This window comes from Alligator mississippiensis, chromosome 4 (assembly GCF_030867095.1).
Source record: "Alligator mississippiensis isolate rAllMis1 chromosome 4, rAllMis1, whole genome shotgun sequence".
Lineage (NCBI taxonomy): Eukaryota > Metazoa > Chordata > Crocodylia > Alligatoridae > Alligator > Alligator mississippiensis.
Window position 1 is genome coordinate 2,381,338 of NC_081827.1, and position 20,128 is coordinate 2,401,465.

Here is a 20,128-nt window from a genome sequence, read left to right on the forward strand (position 1 = left end):
GGTGGAACAAAGCTAGGCCAACTGAGACGCAGTCCCCAGGCTCCGTTGCTAGTACCGGACAAAAATAACCCAAACTATAGCTATGCTGGGATGGGATGGGCTGTACGTGGGCTGTTACCACACTGGGAAGAGATCTGGGAGGCACCACAGATGGATGGATCATAAAAGCATCAGGTCAGACAGCAGCCGTCAGACAGGCAACGACATGGCAGGGGTGATGAAGAAGGGAAATATGAACAAGATAGAAAGGATTGCAGTGCCCCTTGGTAGATGCATGGGATGTTGCACCCAGGTCTGGTCCCCGCACCTCCGGGAGGAGAGAGAAGAGCTGGAGCAGGTGCAGAGATGGGCAGCGAGGATGAGGAGCGCTGCGGAGGGACTTCCCTCGGAGGAAAGACTCATGAGGCCAGGTCTGGGCAGGGCAGGAGAAATAATGCGACAACACCCACCCTAAAGGAGGACACTGACATCTTTTATAAGGATGATGAGGTCTTCCCAGAGACTTCAGCAGATCCAAACGCTCCGAACACGCCTGGGCTACAGAAGAAAGCCACTATACAGCCATCTGCTGTGGTTGCCGCCGTCTTGGTGGAGAAGCAAGCAGGCAGATCCCAGCTTGATGGAGAAGCCAGCTGCACCGTCACCCCTGCAGACAGACTCAGCGCCGGTATCCGGCCGGAGGGACAGGAGCGGATACTGGTGATGTGCAATAAAATGACAATACGACCGGTGGGCAGATGCCGACTGTCAATAAAACAAATCATGGGGCAGAAAGCAATCCCGCTGGGAATGCACGGTGGTCCTCTGTCAGGCAGCCAAAATATGGACCTGATCTCAGGGAGCCACCAGAATATCCTCCATGCGAGATGGGAGGGAGGAAGCACAACGAGGTCCTTGTCGGGTGTTTTACATTTAAGAGAGACCCTCCTCCAGGAATGGGTGCTGGGGGCTGCAGCCCCGGCTGGGGTGGGACTGGGCTGGGCCAATGCTCCTGCTGGCACCCACCCCGCAGGGTCCTTCCCCCGTGCTCCTCAAACCAGCCTGATCATTAGGGTAGGTGATGCTCCATGCTCATGGCCGAAGGAAAGACCACCGTGCTGGGATGATGCTGAGATAATACCTCACACGGGTTTGCCGTGTGACCACTGAGGAGAGGGGGAGAGAGAAAGGATAATAATTTCCCACCACCCATAACAGACGTGATGGCATGGGAGGCTGACAGCTCCCCAGACCCGGTCTGCACTGAGGTTTAACCCCTGCCCAATGGGTTTGAATCCATCGTGGCTTGTCCTCTCCCCGGTGCGGTATAAAGCCACCGCTAGCTGCCACAAATGGCTTTTCAACCCCCCCACCCCCATGCAGGCATGAGAGTCAAACACTGCAGGAGGGAGAAAGCACGCAATGTTTAGGTTTAATTATAAAATATCTCTTCCTCTACCCCACCTGGGCTCTGGTTTTGGGCTTCTCCAGCTCACTCCCTACTGAATTTGGCTAGGTGTCTAGATGTGGGCCCCACTACAGAAAGGATATGGACACATTTTGGAGAGTCCAGCGGAGGGCAGTGAAAATGGTTGTGGGCGGGGGGACAGGACTGGTGCGGAGAGGAGGACGGAAATGGGCTGATTGAGCCTGCAGACGAGAAGACGGAGGGGGATTGAATAGCAGCCTTCGCCTCCCTGCAGGGGGACTGCAAAGAGGATGGAGCTGGGCTGTTCTCAGTGGGGGCAGATACAGGACAAGGAGCAATGGGCTCAAGCTGCAGCAAGGGACGTTGAGGTTGGATATTAGGAAAAACTCTCACTGAGAGGGCAGCGAAGCACTAGGACAGGCCACCCAGAGCGGGGGTGCAGTCTCCACCCTTGGAGGCGTTGAAGACCCAGGTAGACAAAGCCTTGGCTGGGGTGATGCAGTTGGGGCTGGTCCCGCTTGGCGCAGGGGATGGCGCCCATCTTTGCCCCCGTCTCCTGGAGGTCTGTGCAGAGAGGGGCAAACCCAGCTCCTCCCTGACGGGACCAAGCCCGCTGCAGCCCGCTCACCCGCATGCACGGGGGAGGTAAACCCATCCTGGAGCGGCTTTCGCCTGTACCCTTCCTTCGAGCCCACGATAATAAAGAGCAGCTTCCGAGCGCCAAGGCCAGCGGAGACAGCGCGCATCTCTCTTGGTTTTCAGCAGCCGCCGCCTGCTCTCGCTCTTGGGGTTCGGGCTGCACGCGGCAAGGGGGGGCTCGGAGACAGATGCATCCCGGTTGGTGCCTTGACGCCATCGCGCCTGGACGAGGGAGCGAGAGGAGGTGGGGGGATTGCACCAGATTGCATGCAGCCGGGGGCTGCATGCAATAGGTTGCAGGATGGGGGAAGGAGAAGGGGGTATTGCACCAGATTGCATTAGTTGCAGGATGGGGGAAGGAGAAGGGGGTATTGCACCAGATTGCATTAGTTGCAGGATGGGGGAAGGAGAAGGGGGTATTGCACCAGATTGCATTGCACCCAGGGGGCTGCATGGGTTGCAGGATGGGGGGGTGATGTCCTGCCTGGGAGGCAGCGGGACCCGAGAAGGAGAAGGGGGGCATTGCACTGGCTCGCCCCCCCAGCGCCGGCGCGGGGACTCGAACCGGCGCGCAAGCGGCGCCAGGGTCTCGCGCGGCGCCTTGTGCCGACGTGTCCCTGCCCCGCACGGCCCGGAAGTCCCGCCCCCTCGGCGCCCATTGGCCCGCCACGCAGGGGCGGGGCCAAACCCGCGGCTCGCCGATTGGCTGGGCGCGAGGAGTCCCACCCGGCCATGGGGCTCAGCGCGCGTGCGCGCAGGGGGCGGGCGGGGTATAAAGAGGAGCAGCACCGCCCCCTTCCCCCTCGGCGCGCGGCGGCTTGAGTCGGCTGCGTCCGCACCGGATCCGCTCCGAACGCGCCCCGCTTCCGGTCCCGGCTCCGCTTCCGGCCCCGCTTCCGGCATGGCCTCCGCGCCCGGCCCCGGCCAGAGCGGCGCCGCGCCCGCGCCCGCCCTGCAGCGCGGCATCGTCAAGATGGTGAGACACGGGTGTGCAGCGCCGGGCACCTCCGTGCACCCCCCCCCCCCCCCGCCTTCCCCCGTCCCGGGTGTGTGCAATGCCTCCCCCTCCCGCGTGTGTGCAGCGCCGTGCACCCGTGTGCAAATCCCTCCTTCAGGTGTGTGCAGCGCCGAGCCCCATGCCCCCCCTCCCCAGCCGTGTTCCCTGGCCGGGGGGGCAGGACTGTCCTCGTGCCCTCCCCGCTGCCACGTGGGGCTGGGCCCGTCCTGCCCCGGGCGCACGTGGCCGGGTGCAGCGCCAGCGCGGGGGCGGGACGGGGCTGCCCTCTGCCCCGTGCTCGGCGCTGCACCCTGGCTGCGGGGGTTTTGCTGTTGGGCTGGGTGCAGGGGTGTGGGGGGGGGGGGGTCGGTACTTTGCTCCCTGGTGCTGGTAGGGATTGAGCCGGGGCCTGTTCACCCCGGCCTGGGCTCCCGGGAGAGGAGGTGTCCAGGCTCCTGGCAGCCTTGCGCCTGGCTGCCCGTGGCCGGGCTGCTCCCTGGCAATCCCAGGGGCTTGTCCGACTTCCTGGATCTCCTGCCAGACGGTGACCGCTGGTGGCGGCAGACCTGGCCTCTGGGCTGGGCGGGATCCCCCCCCCTCTGCCAGGCGCTGCCAGCTGCTGCAGATGCGATGTTGAACCACCTGTGGCAGAAACCCCGGTGCTGCCTCAGGTGCGTCTCCAGCGCTTTGCGGCCGCTGCGTGTTTGTGCTCCGGGAGCTGTCGGTGCCGGGCAGGGCGGGCGAGCAAGGTGATAAGCTGCTGGGGGGGACGGGGGAGGGGGGTGCTGTGCAAGTCGAAAGCAAGGTGGCTGTTTTTAAACCAGCTGTGGATTAGGGCAAGCGCCAGGTGCGTGCATGTGTTAGGGGCAGTTCTTCATCTTTGTTCACTCTTTCTCCCCCCCCTGGGTTTCAGATCGGGGACTTGGGGGGGTGTATCTATGTGCCCTCTACTATCCCTTCCAGATCACCTAATGTGTCTCTCTTACCCCAAACCACAGCAGGTCCTCCTGTCTTCCCCCTCACCCCCTCCTCTGGATACTTCGTTTTCTCTCCCCTGCGATCGCTTGTTTTCCACCCCCTAAGAGAAGCCTTTCTGTGCTCTGGTTTCTTGCTCTCAGGGTTTTGCTCTCGAGGCAGCAGGTTTCCCTTCTCAGTTTCAGCCTCGCTCTCTAGATGCTCCTGCAGGGCCTCCGAGTGTTGCCGGCTTGCAGGTGGCCGCTTGCTGGAAGTTGAAGGACGAGGAGCTGAGACGCAGCAGGCAGAAACCGTCCTTCCTGCACTGCGGTCACTCGTGTAGCCTTGGGCAGCCTGAGGCACAGGCAGCGGTGGGAGAGTTGGGTGACAGACGAGTTGTAGCCATTGCACATTGTGGGTAAAGGGCAAGTTGGGCGAGGCCTGTGCTGGTCCCATAAAGGGGTTGGGTTGGAGCATCTGCACACCTAGTCCAGTGTGGCTGGGGGACAGGGCCCAGATGCACCCACCTGCCTGTCTGAAGTGGGGCCTATGAGGTGGTCCTTCGGGACTGCTTTGATCTTTCAGGAAAAACGGGGTGCCAGCTTCCCCCTGCACCTCCAAATCAGCTGGAGCAATGCATGCTGAGTACACGGGCTGCTCCTAGATGCCTCACGCATGGGTATAGGTCCTGGGTCCCACAGCTTTGTCCCCTCCAGAGGCAGAGGGGCAAACGCTGCAGGCTATTAGGAAGGAGCCAACTCCAATTCAGTTTGTCCTGAGCCTTCCTCTTACTTCAGGACTGTGGCTGGTGTTTGCCACATGTCTGAGAAGCCCAGCACGTAAATAAGGAGAGTGGGATCAATCTGGACATTGCACACTGCTGTGGTGAGGAGGGTCTGCCTGGCTGAGCCGGTGTGGCTGACATCTGCTCGCTTGCAGCCGGCAGCTCAGCTCGGTGCCAGTGCCAGGGGCAGCTGGGCCTTTGACTTAAAGTAGTTAAACTGCGCTGAGAATGGAAGGCATCACCCTGCTCAGCCAAGATCAATGGCAACTGCAGCCTGGTGTCTTTTTGAGCAGTATGAAGCCAGTGTGGATGCTGGCTGGCAGGCAGATGCTAGGATGGATGGAAGCAAGACTGGCTAGGGGTCGGTGCCAGCCTGTCCTGGGTTCGGCATTTGTACACGCACCCCAGGTGCTCTCTGCAGCTCCTTCCCTATCCAGCGTGGCAGGGAGGTGAGAGGATGGATAGAAGCATTTGGTGACTGTGGGCATGGGGGTCCCAGATACATATGAGGGGCTTCACTACCTTCTCCAGGCACCCAAGGCTTTTCTTCATCGGGATGAATCTTTGCTTCGGGGAGTTGCTGTCTGCACAGGGCTTGTGAACAGGCACTGCTAGAGGAAACTCAAGCCAGCTCAGCATCTCCTTCTCTCCTGGCTTCAGCAGACCACCGTGAAATCATCCGCACCCTTCTGTATGTAAGAGAGCAGGAGAGCTAGATGCTGTTGTGAGGCCTGTTGCATCCAGCACCGTGAGTGCTTTCTCCTGCAGCTAGAGCTATTTGGGGCCTTTCTCAGATTCACCCTGAATCCCGGCCCTGCAACGCAGATCGCCATGGGAAACAGTTCCAAGGTCGCTGGTAGTTGCCCTACCGTGACTCTGGTTGGGCTCCAAAGCTCAGAGCTTTACTCCCTCCTGCTCAGTGTTTGGACCACAATTTAGAAATCTGCCGTGGTCTCCAGCAGAGCAGTCCAGAGGCGTGGACCTAGCGGGACTGTAGGCTGGGTTGGCTCCCCAGCAGTGTCCTGCTTGATAAAGAGAGGAGAGGCTCTGGCGTCCGGCCCAGTGGGTGGTTCCTAAGGATACCTTTGACTCGAGGAAGGTGCGTTCCCCGGAGATGCCCAGGTCCATCCTCTTGCTCCCGGGACTGCATTCTTGGCCATCTGAACTCCTACTTCCCCCTTGCTGGATTTGTTGTCATGCAGTGGGGGGGGGGGGATGGTCAGTTGCCTGCCGGGGGCATCTCCCTGGCATCTGACACTGGGGGCTGCAGCAGCTGTGTACTTTGTTCACCCCCAGCCCTCTGCCTTTTGCCTTCTGTGCATCTGTCGTACTGTCTTCCAGCGACCTGTCGTTCTGGAGGTCCCTGGGGTGGTGCTAGGCCCGCACTTCTCGCTGGCTGCTCTGTCCAGCCTTCCCCACAGTTGCCTGCTGCTCCCTGTGCAGCTTCCATCCTTGCTGGCTTTGCTGCTCTCCGCCCTCTTTCCCCATGCTCCTCTTCAGAGGCCCTTTTTCTGAGGTCCCGTTTGCCTACCTAGCCACCTGGGTTGTCGTCTCTACTCCCCTGTCTGGCCAGGCTCTGCCCTCTCTAAGCTGCTGCTGTTGCCATCGCTATCCCCCACCCTCTGTGCCCATCGATGCTCTCTATTTTAGGCCGGGCTTTCTTCCCCAAGTCCCCCTGCTCTCTTGATACCAGTGAATCTCTGCTGACTTCTCAGTCTAGGTCAATCATGTTGCAACCAGCATCTCGCTGACCTGGCCTTGTCCCCGTTCCCCTCAGCAGGGCCAGCTCTGGCTCATCTGCTCACCTTTCCCCCAAGCACGTGAGTTCTCCTTTCCGTGCCCTTCACCCTCTGCAAACAACTCGCATGCTGCTGGGCTTTCATCCCAGCTCTGTAGACCTGCCACCACTCAAGCCTGCTAGCGAGTCATTGCTGTGTAGGAGGGTGGTGAGGGGGGCAGTGCTCCATGTACCCCCAGAGTGGAGACACCAGCCTGCCTGAGCACATGCTTGCCTCTCCCTCCCTGTGCCTCTTGGGCTGGAGCAGCTGTACATTAGGAGAGCACCTGGCTTGTGAAATCATAGCCCAGCCCTGGTGGGATGTGGCCGAGGAGGGGGATGGGTTACAGCCCTTCTCTATCAAGCATCCTGCTTCCAGCTTGGTGGCCAGCAGGCTGCTTTTGCAGCTGCTAGTGTCCCCTCACTCTTCTCTGCATCTTTGTAGGGGATTTCTTCTGCTTTTTCGGAGTAGAGTACTGCAAAGTCTGAGGGGGATGGGTAGGGAAGCGGACTGGGAGCTTTAACTCTTGTCTGAAGGGGGTTGGGGACTTCTTTTTCTGGCCTGAGGGTGCTACAAAACCTGATGTATTGTTCTGTTCACCAGGTCTCCCAGGCGTCAGGACTCTCGGGGGATGAAGTGCGTGTGCATGTGCATTCACACATGTATGTGCATGTTAAAAAGTCTTAGAACAGCGGGGCTGTAAGGGACCTCCGGAGGTCACTTCTAGTCCAGCCCCCTGACTGAGGTCCATTAGATGCACGGCAAGTGCAGAACAAGGAGCAATGGTCTCCAGTTGCAGCAGCAGCAAGGTTGGATATTAGGAAAAACTTGCTCACAAGGAGGGTGGTAAAGTGTTGGAATGGGTTGACTCGTGGGGTAGAGTCTCTATCCTTGAAGGTTTTGAAGACCCGGCTAGACAAAGCCTTGGCTGGGATGGTGTAGTCGGGGCTGGTCCTCCTTTTGAGCAGGGGTTGGGCTAGATGTGACCTCCCGAGGTCCCTTCCAACCCTTGTTTCCTGTGACTCTTCTATCCTGGGCCAGATAATAAGTCTTAGCATGGCAGTGGGAGGTTGGAGCTCATCAAACCTGGCTCTTCCTGTTCTGCAGTCAACGGGCAACTGCTTGCCTTGGTGTTCCCAGGTGCCCTAGTGTTGTTAATGGTGGTGGATCTTTAAGGAAACCCTGGCTTTGCTTGGCTGCAGGCTGCCTTGACTCCTGACTTGCTTAGAGGTCCTAGAGAATGAGGGTTGGAAGGGACTTCAGGAGGTCCTCTGGTCTGACCTGCACTTGGAGCAGGACCAGCCCAGCTACGTGTTGTCCTCCAGCATGCTCTGTCATGCCGTGCTCTCGTTCCGCGCCCATTGGGATGTAGATGGATGCAAGGCATTGTCTAGCGCAGCTGCAGGGCTGAGAAGTTGATCTAGGGCTGGAAGGGGTTGTGACAAGGTGCTCCAACCCCTTGTCTGCACTTGCTATACCCTGTGCTCTTGGCCTAAAAATACATCGCCTTGCTTGACCAGCTCTTAAGGGACAGCCACTTGAATGCTACTTGTTCAAAACTTCCCCATAGAGGCCCCATGAGATTCCTCTGTGCTTTGCAAGGTCAAGGACAGCTGGGGACGGGCGCTTGCCCCAGTGCCCGAGCAGATTGCTGGTTCCATGTGGGCAGCAATATGAAACTGTCAATTCTGGTCACTGCAAATGCCATCCATGCTGTGTCTTTTCTGCCCTAGGATGTCCCCTGTCCTGAATTGGGCAGCAGGTCCCTGGCCTGGCATGCCTCTGTCACTTCTCCAGGCTGCTAGTGTTGTGGCAGTTCTCTGGGTAGCATCAAGCACTTTGGGGCTTCCCAGCCTGTCAGGTGCGAGGGCTAATGGTGTGGGTCTGTTTGGGTGCAGTTTCATAGTTTGTAGGGTCGAAAGGGACCTGAACAGATCATCAAGTCTGACCCCCTTCCATGGCAGGAAAAAGTACTGGGGTCAAACAACCCCAGCAAGGTGTTCATCCAGCCTCCTCTTAAAGACCCCCAGGGTAGGAGCCAGCACCACTTCTCTTGGAAGTTGGTTCTAGATATTAGCTGCCCTGATTGTGAAGTAGTGCCACAGTGATGGTCTCACAGTGCCTGAATGGGGAGCTGGGAGAGTGGGTGGAAAGTGAGTGAGGTGAGCTAACGGCTGTGGCTTTAGGAGACCCCTGGGCATGGGAGGGAGGCACGGAGGTGTCCTCTCTGCTCCACTCACTAGATGAGTGCATGGTTGCAGCAGCTGGGATGGCAACAGGCATCTGATGGGGCTTGGGGGTCTGGTGCGAGATGGAGACCAGGAATCTGGAGCAGCAGTGACGGGAGAGGTGGAATGCAGAGCTGGGGGCTTGTCCCTGGGGTCAGCTCTTGTGTGCCAGGCTGTTCCCCAGTCCCTACTGGTGTCTACTACAATGAGGGAGGGGTGCATGTGATACCTGATGGAGACGCCTGCGCCTTGCATGTTCACCCTGGAACCTAATGGTGCTGTTACACTCCTGTCCAAGCATGCAAGGGGAGTGAGCAGGAATGTGCTGGCCAGCTTGCTGCCTTGCTCTGTCAGTCACTAGTAGGCTGGCCCCCTCCTTTAGGTGGGGCTGCCTTGCTCCTCATCGCCTGCCAGCAGCTCTGGGCTTCCATTGCCCCCCATCCTGATGCTTTCCCCCTCTCTGCAGCTGTCCTAGGGTCCTGTCGCTGTGATTCTCTAGGGTCTCTCTGGCTGCTGGGGACTAGGGGAGGAGTGTCCTTGCAGGACAGAAAACCAATTCCATGCTCTGCCTGAAGCGCCAGCCTGGGATTCCTGCTGTCGGGAAGCTGCCTGCTCTGATGTGTTTTTACCTGGGACAGTCCCAGGTGCTTCGGCCTGGAGTCTCCTACCCCGGTGAGCAGCCGAGTGGAGGGGGAATCTGCTTGGCTGGTGCCCGTGGCAGCTGCGCTGCTCTCTCTGGTACGTGGGCTCCATCACCAGAGCTTTCCTGCTCGGCTCCAGCCGCTGGGTGCAGCCGCGTCCTGTCTGGTCCTGCTGGAGACGTGCTGTCTGCTGCCGTCTCTCCTGCCTGCTCCGTGTCCTCCAGGGTGATGTAGCCTCTCCAGCTCCAGTCTGGCTGCCACTAACAGTGGTGCCAAGGTCCATGGTTCCCCTTGTCCTAGCCTGTCTGGGGTTGTGGGAGATGCACACTCTGGTTTCCCTCACGCCTTTGTGACAACTTTGGGTGCGAGGGTCCTTGGTGGCTGGCGTGGACTCCTCCCCGGGAAGGACAGCTGCATCCATCCTCTGTGGCCTTCTTGGTGGATTTATGTTCTGCTCTGGGCTTTGCGGTGCCCTGGGAAGTGGCTGAGATCTGGTTGCCCTCTTTAATGTGGTGTATAGCTCAGAGGCTGCCCATTATACCTTCCTGGGCTCTCCAGGGATTCGGATGCTGCTGCTGAGAAACAAGCGGGCTGCCCCTGGCGTGGCTGTTATGCACCTACCAGGAGCTCCATCGTGCTGGGGTAACAGTCTGTGCAGAGCATGCGTCTTTGGGGGGGGTGTCTAGTAGGGGTTTGTCCATTGCAGGACTACTGTGGTGTGGGTCTAGCCATGCCCTTAACTACTTGGAGTGGGTGGGAGTCCTCCAGTAAGCTGTTTGGAGTTGGCCAGGCAGAATGAAGGAGCAGGTGAATGCCGCTAAGTTGAAACCGCTTGGTGCATTTTGCAAGCGGGGGGAAATGGGAATACTCATGGACAGACTACTTTCACTAGCAGTGGTGAGGCAGGGAGCTCCCCTGAGTGCTGGCTCTGGCCTGGTCTTGCAGCAAGCTGGGTGGGTGGCCAGCCTTGGCTACTGGAGCAGTGCCTGAGCTAGAAATGGTCAGTGCGTGACACTTGCACTGAGGGCTGAGCTGTGGGTCAGTCCAAGGCAGCGGGGCCTGCTAAGGAGATGCTGAACCAGGACTCCCACACCCATCGCACCAGCCCTTTCAAGCTGACCCAGGGTGTGTGGTAGGGTCACTCTTGCCAGGTGGAAGGTGTTCATGGCTTCACAGGGTCACCAGTTGGGGCTGGGAAGGATTTCTTTCCCTGCACAAATGCTCTTAGTTTCTTGGGGACTTCTCTTCTCCAGCACTGGGATATTGCTTGTAGGGGTGGAGGGGAGCTCCAGGAATCGCATCTAGTCCAACCCCCAGGTCATCTAGTCCATGGAGAATCCACAAAGCCCTAGAACTGGGGGGCTGCAGGGTCGTGTTCAGTCCTAGCCCTGCCCGAGGCAGGATCAGCCCCTTCTAAGCGCTGCCATCTGTTCCCTGGTCTGGTAGCAGAGACATCACTGCTCCACTCCTGCCCTGTCGGATGACCCTGGACAGAGCATCTTCCTTCTGGCTCTGGCTGGGCCAGCTTGTGGCAGGTTTTACTTTGCTTTGCAAGATGGGATCATTTCCCTCCCCTTGTTAACCGGTTGCTGCCCTGTGGCTGCAGTGATGGGGTGTTGGCGATGCCTGCCTCTCCCCAGGTGTGCGCATTCAGTCTGCAGAGGAGAAGACTGAGTGGGGATTGAATAAGCTGACTGGCTGAAGGAGCTGAGCCCCTGCCTTGCTGTAGTGACAAATTGAGCTCTGACGAAGCAGCCCCTGGAAAGTCTCTCTCCTGTGCATGGCCTCTACCTCATCCCTTCTCATGAAGGAGAGCCCATAGCAACTTCCCAGGATGCTTAACTTTTATTGGTTGTTGGATGAAACCAGCAACAGCCTTGCACTTGTTTCCCTGTGGCCTATAAAGGAAATATTACGGGTAATAACAGCTGGGCAGCCTTGTGTCCTGAAGTACGGAGGCTCTCACGATGAGGACGTGCTCTGTGCACAGTTTGCTTTCAGGCTTGGGTTGAAACTGGATTCCCTGGGGCTTGTTACCAAAGTCTCATTTCCTGTTTGTAGGATGGGGGCTGCTGCAGTCCAGGTGCAGCGAGTCCTGATTGCTGCTCCATGTGAACGGAGACAGATTTCACTTGCTGCTGGATTGCAGCTGCTTCTGGGGTGCAAGGCAAGCTGTCTAACTGTGGGTGAGGAAGAAATGAGTCTGATCCAATGCATACTCCTAAGGGAGCTTCAGATGGACAGAAAGCCACTGCCTCACCTGAGATCAGGCCCTGGGGTCTCTTGTGAGTACGTTGGCAGCCACATTGCAGCCAGCCAGTTGCATTTGAAAAATATCATCCTCCCGACACACCTCCTGGCAGGAGGCCAGACCTAATTTGGTGCTGGGGAAACCTTGCCGACTGTCCTGATCTGCTGTGATTTTTAATAAATGGGCATACAGTGGAGATCCATACAGGTGACTACATGCTGCAGCTACAGAGAGCCCCTCTCCTTGCTGGGCTGGGGTTGCTCTGGCCGAATCGAGCTGGCAGTGCTCCCAGAAAATGAAAGCTGAGAGGGAAGAGGTTTCCTGGCCTTCCTGTGCTGTTCGCAACAGAGGGCCCCAGCGCTTCCCAGCTTCCGGCCTGGAGTCTTGGAGTGGCTTCGTGGCATTCCCGCTCGGGCCTTGGGTTAGTGCTGTCTGCCAGCCGCCCCCGCTTGCGTGGGACGGGGGAGTATCAGTGGCTCTGGCTTTTTTTAACTACAGGAAAACTTAATAGAGCAGTTTTTCTGTTCTAAAAAAAACTCGGAGCCAACATCAAGCCAGAGTGGTTCTCGCACTGGATTCCTACCTGAAAAAATCTGGGTTTATCTTGTGCATTGAGTTTGCACACCTCACAGTGCTAGCTAATACATCTCAACACCCTTGAAAGAAGCTCTCAATAGAAGCACCCCCAATAGAGAATCTCTGCTTCAAACACAGCTAGACCTTCTGCCAGGTTCAGACCGGGCTGGGAACAGTGTCCCTGAGCAGATGGCTGTGGGCTGTCGCACCCTGTGAGCTCTTTTCCCACCTTTTGTAGGAAGGCACGGGTCTGTCTTCCTACCCATGTGCTGGGCGAACCCTTGGGGATACAGGGGCTTGCGTTAGGAGCCTCTTGTGCTGGAGGACACTGCTGCAGCATTTGTAAGCACTGGTTTGTTAGCTGTGGACTTCGTTGGCACAAAGTGGTGGAGGTGAGAGCACAGGCAGATGCAGCAAGGGACTGGATAAGTTCATGGAGGATCAGTCTGTTTGTGGCTGTTGCACAGGACGGTTGGAGGTGTCTGCTCTGGCATCTCTAACCCCGTAAGGGTCGGTGCAGGGGAAGGGATTGTGCAGGGTGTGGATCGCTCTAGGTCGGAGGGTGCTGGAGCAGTGGCCATTAATACCACCACTCTCCCCTGTTGCTGAAATCCCAAGCCCCCACTGCAGCTGAATCACGGCCAGGCCCCATTTTCCCTTCAGTGCAGTTAAATTGGGGGCCACTGGCCAGATGTACCCTGGCACTCTGGCTGGCCAGTGCCCAGTCCATTGGGGGACCAGAAGTTCAGGCATCACTGCTCTCTCCCTGCATAGCTTCACCCCTGCTGCCATCGGAGACAGACCGCTGGGCTGGATGGAGCATTGCCCTGGCCCTTTTGAGGGAATGCTGGCTGGGGGAGAGCAGAGACCAATGCTTCTCCCACTGGTTTGGCTGTCTCCATGTGGGAAACTTTTCCCCCCCATCCATCTTGAGGCCTGAGCTTCTGGAGACGGTGATGCCCAGGACGTGGTCCCATCATAGGGTTGCTCTGTGCCAGGCCCTGTGCAGCCCAGGTGCGTCTGCTGGCTGACCCTGCACGTGTTGGCCGCCCCATCCTGCACTGATGTGGCTCTGATTTGCACTGCCTCTGCCTTGGGCTTCTGGCCTTGAGCCTTGCAAAAGCAGTCTGTTCTGCAGAGCATCCGCCTCTCCGCTTCCTAGCTGGGAAGCAGCAGGGCTTTGGGAAGGGGAGAGCAGGAGTGCTGGCCGGGCAGGCGGGGTGTCTGCTCCTACCCGCCTGGTGCCTGGCATGTGCATGCTCTCCCAGGTGCCTGGAGACTGGGTTGGGAGCCTGCTGCTTTCATTGGTATTCCAGGCACTTTGGGAAGACGAGGAGCAGTCTGCAGACGAGGTTAAAGGCATCTTGTTCTTGTGCGAGTCCAGGGTACTGGGTGTTCTGGGCAGGCAGTGCTTGGTGCTGGGATTCAGCAGGCCACGGCCCATGGTGGTCTCCCAGGCTGGATCAGATGCTGGGGCAGGAGCATCTCATGTAGTGCAGCATGAACCTGGTCTGGGAGCGTTCTCCCTTGCAGGAGAGGGCCCTGCCACCCAGAGCCTGGTGCCCACAGCCAGTCGGGCAGCCTCACTGGTGCCTGGGGGGCTTCCTCCATAAGCCCTTTGAGTCTGTAGTCGGGGACTTGAGCCTGCAGCTGAGCCCCTGCTAGAGGCTCTCAGTGCCTTTCGGGCTTGACTGCATGAGCTCAGGCTGTGCCATGCAGACCCTTGCCTTGGTAAAGCCACCGGTGTGTGCAACAAGCAAAGAGCTCAGCCTGGGAGGCGAGTTGAAGCAGGATCCTGGGGAACGTAGTCGGCGGCAGCAATCCTTCGATTCAAGGATGATCTCTCCCGCAGCTCAGTGATGGGTCCTGAGGTGACTTCGGAGTCCGATCCTTGAGCTCCAGACCCATCCGCAGGAGTTGCAGGTCTTTCTGCAGGGGGGAGTAAGGCTGAGATTTTTCTCTTCCCTTTTCTTCCTCCCTCTTTGCTTTGATGGCAAGATGCTTTAACCAAGCAGCAGCCTGCTTTTGAGGGAAGTTTGCAGTTAACCTTTGGGGTTAGTTGGCAGCCAGCTTCTCCCAGCTCTTGATGTTGGCATTTTGTTTTCTTGAGGTCTGCCTTCAGTGTGTTCTTGCAGCATTTCCCCTGGCCACCGCGAGATCTCACCGTGCAACTAAACTGGGAGGAGAGTGCTTATTTTGGGACTCTTTCTAGTCCAGCAGATTTGGTGCTCGAGGATCACTGACTGGATGTTGGTAATATTTGGCTTCAGCAAGGAAGGATGCTGGCAGCAGATGCAGAAGCTTAAATCCCAGGAGATCCAGACCCTAGAACTGAAACATCACACTCTCCTAAATGCCAGCGTCCTGGAGGGGACATGGCTTCAGTTCTCTGGTCTGAATCTTCTGGGTTTTGAGCCTTGGCATCTAGTTTCTTATGGCCATAAGAACTGGACCAGTCTCCCCTGGCTTCAACTGCATGGTTGGAAAGTGTCTTTCAGTTGGTACCGTTGTGGGGGGGCGACCTGAGCTGCGTCCCTGAGAGCGGCTTCTTTGTGTCTGAGATCCCTAAAGAAATTGGAAGTTCCCTCCAGTCCAGCTGGACCAGGGCCTTTCCTTAACTTTTTTTATTTTATTTTTTTTTTTATAGTTTTTGAGACTCAGTTTCACTGTTCTGGGTTGCTTCCCTGCTGAGGCCCCCACCTGTGATCTATAGCAAGTGCTGGAGTCTGTCAAATTGGAAAGCTGCAGTGTTGGAAATGTTCAGGCTTCTTGAACTCCTTTTTTTCCCCCACTTCCTTGGGACACTTAAGTGAAGGAGGTGCATCGTCACAAACCTGGCTGCTTCTTCTCCCCCTCCCCCTCCAAAAAACAACAACAAACAAACAAAAAAAAAACCCAAAAACCAAACAAAACCCAACAACAAACAAACAAAAACTTTGCCTGCCCTAGAGCTCGGGCTGTGTCCGCTCCTCTGGTCACTTCTCAAAGTAGTTAAACCCTGTGATGTTTCTCAGCTGCTAGGACACTCGCACCCTCTCCTGTGCCCTCTGAGCAGTCCATTATTGTTCAATGCTGGAGATCGCAGGAAGGCTGAGGAGGGACATGTGTCCAGTGCCTGTGGCTACAGCATTCATTGCTTGCTTGCCATGCTTGCCAGAGCTCTGCTTCTGGTCATCTTGTGTGGCCCTGCTGTACGTTGGCGATTCACAGGGGTAAAACAGCAGAAATGGATGCCAGAAGCAAAGCCCTGCTAGGAGCAAAGACTTGGCCTTGAGCAGTAGTTTCCAGGCACTCCAGTATCTGCCCTGTTGTGCACCTGGGCACACATGATACACGTGTGCACAGGAGCTCAGTGCAGCCAAAGGCTTAACTCTGAAGGTCAAGGTTGGGTTGGTGCTGGGGAATTTGATGCAGCTCCCTGCACTACCATTGTCGGGGAGCAGGGTGCTCGGGGCTGCACGGTACTGACTCTTCTCCAGAAGGTCCTGGAGCCTGATGGTGGTGGGACTGGACCCTGGCACTAATGAGAGGTCACACTGAGCAGCCTTCCCTACTGGGTGCCTGTCCCCTTCCTGCGCTTGTCCTGAGCACATGGCTAGTGCTGTCTGCCATTGCCCAGGCTTTACTCTGGGAGGTCAGTAGGGCCATGGCATCTTGTACGTGGAGGTACTGGGCTTCTGTCTCGGGCTGATTGTCTCCTGGGTGAGCTGTGTAGGTCTGAATGGCACGCTGCAACCTAACTGACTTGTAGGCTGGAAGGCTGCAGCCTGGGGAGGGGCTGCTTTGGGAGCTGGGTGCATCCAGGGTCTGTGATAAAGCAGAGAGCAGCACTTGGATGCCAGCAGCACCTGCAGCTGCAACCCTAGATTCAGGGACAATGAAGGGGGAGACTTGAGCCCTCCTGGATTCATTGCCGCACGCATGTACTTGTGGGGAGAGCCGAGGGGCTGTGGACATAGCTTCTTTGGTACCTGCCTTGGGCCAGGATGGGCGCCTGTGTGATGCTTCCCTGGGGATACTGCCGAAGCACTGAAGTCCTCTCCCTTGTCTCGCAGGTTCTCTCGGGATGTGCCATCATCGTCCGCGGGCAGCCACGAGGAGGGCCTCCCCCTGAGCGGCAAATCAACCTCAGCAACATCCGGGCTGGCAACCTCGCCCGCCGGGCTGCGGCTGGGCAGCCAGAAGCCAGGGACACCCCGGATGAGGTAAGTGTCTCTGGGTAGGTTTGGGGCAGTGTTCTTATGGAGCCTGGGGCTGTGATCTGGGGCTGCTTGTTGCTAGAATTGGTGACTAGAGAGGAGTGGGGCAATATGAGTCCTTCCTAGATGGTCTCTGACCCTGGCAGTCCCTCCCAGCCATCTGGGAGTTGCACCCCTGACCCAGCGCTCCAAAGATCTGGGACCAGTTGCTCACGATGCACAAGCTGATGCTGGGCTGTGGGCAGCCAGGATGGGAGAGGAAGTGGGGCTAGAGCTTCAGAGCTGGTGCCCTGCCTCGGTAGGGCTGCCGTGCTGGCTGATATTAGGGAAGCTCTCCAGGCCAGTCCATCCCAGGGTCCTGGATGGATCATCCCTTCAGTATTACTTCTCTTAGTCCCACCATTGCCTTTAACGGCAATGCAGCATGAGCATGCCTGTGTGGTCCTGCAGCTTGGAGGGGGAAGATGGCTTACTCCCCCTCTCCCAGTTCCAGCTGGGAGTGGTGACCAGTTGTCTCGGTCTCCAGAGTAGTCTGTATAGGAAATACTAGAGAAGTCAGGCTGGAAGGAGACTTCCGTAGATCATCTGGTCTCCATCCTCTGCCTGAACTTGTCACAGGCTGGCTGGTTTGATACTGGTTCCCAGAGCCATCAGGTGGAGCCAGCTCTCCTTATACTGGTTCTAGGCTCACCCACCTGAGGAGGGACCAGGCCCAGCCTGGACTGCTCCCCTGCAGGACAATGGGGATGCCCAGCTGCCCTTCTCTGAGCCCCCACTGTTAAACTGCGCCCATTGAGAACAAGCCTGGGGCTGCTTTGCGTTTGAATACATTTGGTTTCCAAGTAGCTTAACACTAGGGAAAAACTTCAGTTAGGGTGTCCAGACTAGAGAATAAACTCCCTCCAAAGGGGGGCAATTATGTACCCCACAAATCTTCAAGCGGAGACCAAATGGTCACTTCGTGTGGGTCACCTGACCCCTGTTTTTCCTGCTGGCTGTAGTGGGGGGGACGTGATGATCTTGCAAGGTCCTCTACAGCCTCTTACAATCTATGAATCTCCCATGCCAGCTTACAGCCTCACATCCCCAGGGAGGGGGTGGTTGGAGGAGGGAGACTCATCCAGTGCAGAAGCCTAATTGGCTTTAGATGGGGGAGTATTAATCACAGGCAGCTAAATGCTCTTCTGGTAGTGCATTTTCCTGCTGCCCTTGCTTGGCTAAGCCCTGTGGGGTTTTGGATTGGCAGTGGAGATCTGTCACCCAGCAGCTGCGCTCTGCCCTGAGGCTGGGCCTGGAGGGAACTTCCCAGGGTCTGCAGGAGAGCTGAGCACCAATGCTGGTAGCTAAAGATGGCTTCTAGCTGTGCATGGCACTGCAGGAGCTGCCTGGCCCAGAGCCTTTTCCCCAAGCCTGGCTTCTCCCTGCACAGCTGTGTGGACCAGTCGCAGGTGTCCCAAAAAGGCCAGCAGCTGGCTGGTGTGAAAGCCCTCTGGCTGCTGTTTCTGAGATGGCAGAGCATGGCTGGGGGTGGGGAGTGAGTGGGGCATGCGTGTCAGCTGCCTCTGCCTTTCTCAGAGTTGTTTTAGGGGTGATGTGTGCCAGTCTGCTCCTCTGGCCCCGTGTTTGACTCCTGATGGTTGTAGCCTAGCTGGGCACTTGCAGAGCAGTAAGGATCGCACACGTCCTCTCCTGCCTGCTGGCCAGAGATGGGGAATCTAGCACCACACTGGGCCCTGGATACAGCCTGCTCCCCCTGCCAGCCTCTCCTCAGGGAGGTGGTCCCCTGAGCATCCAGCTGTGAGATGAGGACCTCTCCTACAGTGAAATTCTGCCCATCAGCCATGCTAACTTTATTAGCTCGTCACGGTCTCCTCTGCCCCCTGCTCCCGCAGCAAAGCGCTGATGCCTTGTGTGTACTGCTGCAGCTGTTCTCCACCTGAGCCTGGAGCAGGTGGCCGGGAGGGAGCAGAACCCCTATCTTCCCCCTTCAGGGAGGCATCGTGGATGCAGGCAGCTGGCCTGTTCCCTGCCCAGCTTAGCTCACAGGCATGGGGGTTTCCACCTGGTATTGGGGCAGGTGCCAGGCCTGGGAAATGCTTCCCAGGTCTGTCGTGAGCCACAATGTCCTGGCCCAGTGGCTTCTGGCTCTGCACCCCATTGCATGGCTGAATGTGAAGGAGGCAGCAGGGAGGGGTCCAGTCCAAGAGCTCCTTTCCCAGCTGTGTCCATGCTCGTTGGAGTGAATGACTCCTGTTTGGCTTGAAGCAGATACACGAGCTTGAAGTGGCCAGAGGCTGAAGTAGAACAGGGCCAATGTGGTTCCCATTTTCAAAAAAGAGAGGAAGGAGGACCCAGGAAATTATAGGCCAGTTAGTCTTACCTTGATCCTGGGTAGGCTTTTGGAGAGAATTATCCTGGTGCATGTCTGCGAGGGGCCGGCAGGGGAGATTATGCTTGGGGGCAACCAACGTGGGTTCATTTGAGATGGGTCCTGTCAGACCAACCTGGTGGCCTTCTATGACCAGGTCACAAAATCCTTAGACGTGGGTGTTGTGGTGGACGTAGTCTTTCTGGACTTCAGGAAGGCCTTCGACACAATCTCCCAATGCATTCTCACTAAACTAGGGGACTGTGGTGTCAACACCTACACATTCAGATGGGTCGCTAACTGGCTGGAGGGCTGCACTCAGAGTGGTGGTGTGTGGGTCATTTTTGACCTGGAGGGATGTGGGCAGTGGGGTCCTCCAGGGCTCGGTCCTCGGGCCTGCTCTATTTAACATCATCAGGTACTTGGAAAGCACCCTGTTCAAATTTGCTGACCACGCAAAGATGTGGGGGTATGTGGGCATGCTAGAAGGGAGGAATAGGCTGCAATCGGACCTAGACGGGTTACAGGGGTGGGTGGATGAGAACAGGATGGGTTTCAACACGAACAAGTGCAAGGTGCTGCACCTGGGGAGGAAGGACCAGCAGCGCACCTACAGGCTGGGGAACTCCCTTCTCGTCAGTGCAGAGGCAGAAAAGGATCTTGGAGTCATTATTGATGCCAAAATGAACATGGGCTGAGAGTGTGGGGACGCGGTCAGGAAGGCCAACTGCACCCTGTCATGCATCCACAGATGCATCTCGAGCAGGTCCAAGGAGGTGATCCTCCCCCTCTATGCGACACTGGTCAGGCCTCAGTTGGAGTACTGCGTCCAGGTCTGGGCGCCGCACTTCAGGAGGGATGTGGACAGTGTGGAGAGGGTCCAGAGGAGGCCGCCCACATGATCAGGTGTCAACAGGGCAGGCCCTACCAGAAAAGGCTACGGGACCTGAACCTGTTCAGCTTCCACAAGAGAAGGCTGAGGGGGGATCTGGTGGCTGTCTACAAACTAGTCAGGGGGGACCAGCAGGCAATGGAGGAGTCCCTGTTTCCCCCGAGCACTCCCAGGAGTGACAAGAAATAATGGTCACAAGCTGGCAGAAGTTAGATTCAGACTAGACATCAGGAGGCGTGACTTCACTGTCAGGGTGGCTAGGACCTGGAACCAGCTTCCAAGGGAACTGGTGCTGGCTCCTGCCCTGGGGGTCTTTAGAGGAGGTTAGACGAACACCTTGCTGCGGTTGTTTGACCCCAGTACTTTTTCCTGCCGTGGCAGGGGATCGGACTTGATGATCTGCTCAGGTCCCT

The 20,128-nt window shown here is 57.4% G+C and overlaps 1 protein-coding gene across 1 annotated transcript in view; it reads left to right on the forward strand.

Moving 5' to 3' along the window:
* The first annotated feature begins 2,847 nt into the window (after window positions 1-2,847).
* SND1 (staphylococcal nuclease and tudor domain containing 1) overlaps window positions 2,848-20,128 on the forward strand; it is a 227,842-nt gene continuing 210,561 nt past the window's right edge. Inside the window, exons 1-2 of the mRNA XM_059725618.1 lie at window positions 2,848-3,023; window positions 16,312-16,461. Coding sequence (XP_059581601.1) covers window positions 2,949-3,023; window positions 16,312-16,461 — 225 coding nt within the window. The 5' untranslated portion in view covers window positions 2,848-2,948. The remainder of the gene's footprint in view (window positions 3,024-16,311; window positions 16,462-20,128) is intronic.